This window comes from Acanthisitta chloris, unplaced genomic scaffold (genome assembly GCF_000695815.1).
Source record: "Acanthisitta chloris isolate BGI_N310 unplaced genomic scaffold, ASM69581v1 scaffold22510, whole genome shotgun sequence".
Classification (NCBI taxonomy): domain Eukaryota; kingdom Metazoa; phylum Chordata; class Aves; order Passeriformes; family Acanthisittidae; genus Acanthisitta; species Acanthisitta chloris.
This window is the reverse complement of record NW_008650238.1, coordinates 74,046-80,783: the sequence shown is the minus strand read 5'-3', so window position 1 is coordinate 80,783 and position 6,738 is coordinate 74,046. Positions and strand designations below refer to the sequence as shown.

The 6,738-nt window shown below is 47.0% G+C and overlaps 1 protein-coding gene across 1 annotated transcript in view; it reads right to left on the bottom strand.

The window, feature by feature from the left end:
• Window positions 1-2,346: 2,346 nt before the first annotated feature.
• The window catches only part of ADAMTS9 (ADAM metallopeptidase with thrombospondin type 1 motif, 9), a gene marked incomplete at its 5' end in the record, with an annotated part of 77,684 nt that continues 73,292 nt past the window's right edge, over window positions 2,347-6,738 (bottom strand). The window contains 3 exons of the mRNA XM_009084209.1: window positions 2,347-2,436; window positions 4,511-4,615; window positions 6,547-6,638. Of these exons, the coding sequence (XP_009082457.1) occupies window positions 2,347-2,436; window positions 4,511-4,615; window positions 6,547-6,638 (287 nt within the window). The remainder of the gene's footprint in view (window positions 2,437-4,510; window positions 4,616-6,546; window positions 6,639-6,738) is intronic.

The window sequence follows — 6,738 nt, the reverse complement described above, 5'->3', positions numbered from 1 at the left end:
CCCTTTCCCTTTTTCCCTTTTCTTTCACCAGTTCATTGCTGCTGGCCTGTGAGATGTCTCCCAGCTGACAGGAACGTGGTGATCCCTGACTGTCAGGCTGACAGGTTTCACTCCAGAGGCTGAACACATCCTGGCACACACATGGGCTATGAATCCAGGGATCAGATCGTTTATCACCATTGATCCAACTGTTTTGTAACAGACTGATTACACATCCTTTGGGGAGCTCTGTAAAAGACTCACACAAGATCCTGAGGTTATGCTTGTTAACTGTTTGCATCCAAAGTGGAAAGAGTTATCTGGAGTAGCAGATAAGCCTCTTTGGTTTTCCAAACTGCTGGCACTTTTGTGCTGAAAAGCCTCTTTTCCTTGTACTTTGTGCTCCTGGCTGCCCTGACATTTAAGGTGAAAGGGCAGCATCTTCCTATCACTAAGCAAAACTGTGGAGAAAGAGATAAGGGACATAGTCATAGACTACAAAAAGAATCTGGTCACATCACCCCTGTTGAACGTGCTGCGAAGCTCTGCGCAAGTGTGGCGAGCCACATCACTAAGCAAAACTGTGGAGAAAGAGATAAGGGACATAGTCATAGACTACAAAAAGAATCTGGTCACATCACCCCTGTTGAACGTGCTGCGAAGCTGCAGGCTGTGTACAGGCAAGAGCCATGGCTCCCAGGGGAGATGGCTCTTCAGTTTATACTAAAAAAAAGCCAATGCTAAAGGTCTGGTTGTACATGGGCTGGCAGGGAGGCAAGGAGCGCAGATGCCTTACCAGGAAGATCCGAAGCAATACAAAGTAGGCGTAAAGCAGCTTGTTTTTGAAGGGGGGGCAGAGTCATCTGTAAGAACAGAGTGATCTTGTTGAAAGGAGGCAGCGCCGGCGCTGAAGCCTCCCTTTGCAGATGGTCTGGGGGTGAGTAGGAAGCTGGGGAAACGCTGCAGGTGTCTGCAGTGGAGTCCCCTGGCCAAGAGAAGGGGAGGCTAGTCTGGGTGTGCTGTCCTCCATCCCCTGCAGTGAGCCCCACGGTCCTCACGGCCCCGTGGGGAGGGAACAAGGCAGGGATGCTTTCAGCTTCACACTAGGATTTGATGCCCAAGTCCCTAAAAAACTGCATCACTTCTCAGTGATGCCCAGGGAAACATATGGCCTGATCAGCCTGTCTGGGATGAGTTAATACCCCGCTTCCAGATGGAGCCAGGAAGCACAGCGGCACATGCAATTAGGAGATAAAGATATGTCTTTTTAAAAAAAGTGAGTTCACTTCAGAGCCCTGTGAAAAAGGGGCTTGAGCTGAAGATCCATCTGCAGGAATTTTCCTAAACCTGGGGTACATCTTAATTGATTTGAATCGCCTGACAATTATTCTGCTTTCTTCCCTTTTTCACTGATAAAGGCACTGGATTAACTAAAACTACAGAGCATTAATAAATATCATGTTAGCACCAAAGCAGTGCATTTAGCACTGGCCACAGAGGTCATGTGAAATTCAAAACATACCTAAAAGATAAAGATTTCTAATGCAACTAGCACTGTATTCATTGTCATGTTTTCCTTGAGTGCTGTTGGCCTAATCCCTAAAAATAAAATTTAAGCACATCTTGTCTATTTTCCTTACATAAAGACAGATTGAAATGCCAAAAATACCCCTATGCAGATTGTGTAGCACCGTGGAAGGCCAAAGCAGCACATAACTGAAGGAAAATTACTGATTGAAAGTAAACAACTGAATACAGTGACAATAAAGTATTGCTTGTCATAATGCTACATATAATGTAGAGTACACAAAATGCAGTGGTTTGACTGCAGGATTTAACAATAAAAAATACAAATAGTCAAAGCAGCATTATTATAATGATTTTACGTACAAAAATATTAAATCAAAATAAATAATTCCAAACATAAATATACTGTACATTAAGAATATGCAATCTATATACACACATAAACAGATAAACAAGTGGAAGGCAGAGGTATTGCATCGCTATCCTTCATCCGTCTCATCTCCGCTGGCTGCTCCCAGAGAACCTGGAAAACACAGACAAGGTGCACACTGGAGTTAGATCATCATCTTCACCTCTGGAACCTATAGCTAGGGAGATCAGCACAAGACTGGAGGCAAAGCAGGTGGCAGTGGGATGGGCAGTGTGTTTCCAGTTGGCAGTGTTATACCTGTGAGTGTTACTGGGGGAGCAGGGGATGCCCCTGGGATGCTGCGTGGGGTGGGTGGCTGTCCCCAACGCACTCAGTGCACATGTGTTTTTGCAAGCATGGCCTGATCTTGTCCTTCAGGACATTTTTGGGAAGGTTTCCCTTCATCAGAAGCAGCAGGGAACTCACCATTGCTATAACACCTGAACATCGAGGCCTGTTCCAGAGGATGGAGTACACTTCCCACAGTAACCGCCACATTTTCCTACTACTTTGGTACCATCCTGCAGGCAAAATCAGAAATAACATCTCAGTAAGGACTCAGGAACTCCACACTGCAGAAGGGCTAGACCTGGGTTATTCTAGCCGGGGTTTTTAATAGAAAATCGTTTGGAAGGAAAACAAGTGGTGCCTAAATCAATCTACAAAATCACTGCTATATTTAAACATACGCAAATGTAATTCTCTATAGTGCTACCAGGTCAGATGGTGAACACAAATAAGAAAGGGTAGTTTTGATTTATTACATTGAAAGCTGCCCAGGGAGAAGGCCATTTGGAGGGATATCTCAAGGGTATCTGCTTTCTCCAATTTGCCCCACAGTGAATAACTAATGAGTGGAAAACTTGGCTCATGCAAGAGCAAAGCCACATTGGGACAAGAACAGCTCCTCAGCTGTGCCTGAGCATGGGAAGGGCATGGGAAGGATATTTGCAGGCAATAACAAGAAAGATCCATTTAGAAGGGAAAGGCCTGGAGTGGCTCCAGAGACAAGATGGGAGGGAAAGCAATGGCATGAGGCTATGCCACTTGCTCAGGTGCTATCCCTCCTCCCCTTCCCAGAGCCAGAAGAAAATGTAGAGTAGTCCTGAGGTTAGCCTGATCTCCAGGTGAGCCCAGCAAGCACAGTGCCACTCCGGGCTTGAGTCGAGAGATTAATACCTCCATCTGGCCTTCCTTATCCCACCTCTGAAGAGTCTTTCTCCTCTTGGTCATTACAATGGACAGGCAGTCCTTGAGGGGAATTCAGCCCTCAATTACCAGAAAATTGGACTTAAGCACAGAACAAACTTGCACAAAGCATTTATTTTTAAACGAGCTCCACCTTGCCCTTGACATTATTGATCTGTGACTGCAGCAGGCTGCTATCATCTCTTCTCACTATGCCATTCTTTCTTCTGCTCCTGCCGGCAATTATGCCTTTGGAACAGCACTTGACAGATGCCACCAGGTGATGGAGGGTCTTTGGGCACTCCTGTCCCTTAAAGTTTGTTTTAATTCTGCCAGCCATGACGTTCTCTGCAACCCCAAAGTCAACTGCCCAGCCTTCTCCTTTCTGAATCATAGAATCATGAATTTTGGAAAAGATCTCTAAGATCATTGAGTCCAAGGGGAGAAGAACAGCAAAGCACCTGCCAGAACTGCCATACAGTGTCTGTCCTGGTCCTCTTCTACCTGCATTGGTCGGACTAGCAGCATTTAATTTTCCTTTAAGAGCATCAGCACAGAGGAATCTCAGGGGCTCCCAGGGCTCCCCAGAGCCAGGGAGGCTGAAAGCAGCACAGAAGAGGATATTTTGCAAATTGCTGTTTATTAAATGGTTATGGTGACCTCCTTTGGAGAGTTTTAACAGGGACAATCTGGATGACTCACATGAAGTAACAGCCAACAAAGCAATCCTGGGTTTTTCCAATTTCAGAACATAACACAGAAGCAACAGGGTGAAGGCACACAGAGATGGAGGTGTTAACAGGCAGGCAAATTAAGCTGTATAAGTTCAGTTTTGGCTGTGGAGTGATTTTGAAGGGCTGCCTGGCTTATCTGGAGGTCTTCAGTCAGCAGACCCATGGGCAGTGGCAGGGGATGGTGCCTCGGGGTGCAGTGCTCCGGTGACTAGATACTCTCCCAAGGAGATAAACCCAGACCAACAGGAAGGTCCATGTCCTCCACACTTTATCAGCAACATTTTGTGACTAGTTTCTACTCAGGCCACTCACCTGGCACATCTCTGTTGGGCCAAGCCCTACTCTGCAGCCCTGACCCTGCACACCCTGGTGCTGCTGCCCTGTGATATATGCTCCATGCTGGACATCTCAGACAACTCATTAATGATATGTCTGCCCCACAGCACTCAGAGTTTCCAGCTTCATAGTTAATCAGGCTCGCTAATTAATTGCAATAATTCTGATCAAGTTAAACCCGTAAGGGCCTCCCTCACCCCTGCAATTACAGGCAACACTTTAATGTCAGATGTTCATTTTTTATTAGTCTCTACTGGAGGATGTTGCCATGAATGACAACGTGGAGATTAAAAACTTCTGATGAGTGGGGATAGACATAATTAAAGTTACAACTTACTGGGGATTTTTGAATTTCCGACACAGCGTAATTCCCTTGTGAGAGCCACTTGGCTGTTCCCACTAGGGACAGGCCTGTCCCGTACAGGTCTATGCTGAAGCGACCCTAAAAAACAAGAAGAACCTGGTTATCCCAAAACACAGTGCTTTGGTGTCCCAGCATGCCAGGGTCACTTTTCTAACAGGATCTTTTCAGCAATGTTTTCCTTGTTTTCCATCGCTCTGACTGTGGTCAGCCCATTGTACAAATCACAGCATGGTTTGTGCTAGGAATTTCCTTCTCCTTGGTGGCTGCAGAGAAGGAGGAGCTTCAGTTTACTTTTGAACTGCCTTTTTTCCCCCCGGGTTTTCACTGCTTTCCCCCGGTTTTACATTTTTTTCCTGGTTTTTGCACTGCTTTTTCACTGCTTGCCGGCTGAGGGCATTCTTGGCTTTTCCATGGCAAACTACAGACAGAGCCTGACGTGCTCCAGCAGCTGATGGGAAGGGGCTCCAGGGATGTGCTGCAGCTGCTTGTCACTGCTCCCTCCTCAACTGGAGAGGGCACACTTGTCCTTGTTTTCCTTATTTTATTTTCCACTGGTTGGTGGTTTGGTTCGTTTCCCCAGACTTCAGGAAAATTAAAACTCTTTCATTTGCTTATTTCTTTCAAACACTTCATTCCACCCTTTCTCGAAATGCACAAAATGGATGGAAAATTAACATCTATGCCTGCATCCAGTGCTCAGCCCCCCAGCCCTGCCAATTTCTGGACCGCTGGAGAGATCCCTTCGGACACATCCCCAGGCTGACCCACAGCCCAGTACGGCCGTGCAGTACCAGATGGCTGTTAGCTTTGCTCCTTGCACTTGCTGCCTTGGGAATGCTGATTTTCTGCGAGGAGCAAACTGTCTGGGTCAGGTGGATGGATATTAACATTCATGAGCATTCCTGAGGTAAGAAGTCAATCCCTAAGCCGCTGAGCTGTGCAGAAAAGTGTCAGATCCGAAAGCAGGGAGGGAAGGAGATGGAGAGGTTTGCCCTCTGCCGTCTGCTGCTGCGACTCCCTGCTTAGTGCCCTTTGCCAATACAGCCTACCCAATACCTTGGACTATCCAAACCTATCACTTCTCATCCCTCAGCCCCACAAAATCTAGGTGTGCTGGGGACACAGAGCAAACCACCTATGGCACAGTGTTACTAGTTTCCTAAAGACTTTTTAAAAGCGTATTTTTTCTTTAAGCAACTGGGCTAGATGTCCTACATCACCTCCCAGAGCCACTGAGCAGGCAGCTTAGCCTGTGTCCTGCTCAGTGCTTTCTCTGTGGTGCTGGGACAGGCTGGATTTGCCCTGAAGTGCAGGCACCACCTTCATTTTGTCAGTGTTTTCTCAGCCCCAAAGTGGAGTGAGGATGGTCCCATCAGGCTGCTGTCAAAATAAACAGCAGTGTGAGGACAGTGGGGCTGCAGCTGGTAGATACCACTGTGGTCTCTGACAGATGGGCCCTGACTGTTCAGAGTAGAAATATGACCTGTCCCACAAACACCCTGCCCTTCTCAGGCATCTCCCCAGGAGCTGGCATGGCAGGAGTCCCACTGCCTGCCTGCTTCCTTCCCATCCAGAGGGGTTGTCTCACCCATCTTCTGGTTTCAGTGGGTATGAGATTGCAGAGCACAGAGGCATTTTCCCAGGGCATCCCAATGACCTGACTACCTACTGCTCTTCCTGCCCAGCATTTCCACCAAGCCCTGTCATGGACTAATCCCTCTGCCTTCAACCATACACGCAAAGCCCAGTTCTTCTCCCACAGCCTATTTCTTCTTCCCTTTCTCCTCTACTGTTGACTGAGGCCCTAGGGAATGTCCCTTAGCCAGCCACTGGCCTGATAATGCTGAAAATGGAAAGTAGTTTCTTCCTGGACAAAGGGAAAAGTTTCTGATTGCTGAGATAGGAATGTGAAGCTAACTGGAGTTGGGCTGATATGATCAGCAGTAATTAATAGAGGGCCTGAACATAACAAATGGCACCAATTCCTGTGAAATGCTCTTGTCAAATACCTGTGGGCACTTGGCAGCACTGTAGCAGTCCCCAGCAGTGGCATAAGGAACAGGTCGTCCATCATGTGTCCGTGCAAACTGTAAATCAGTCGCTGTGGAGAAGAGTTGGTGAATAACATGGAAAGAAAGATGCAGGGAGAGAGACAAAATAAATGTAAACATGCTCTTCGCTATGTTTAAATTCACTAAAGT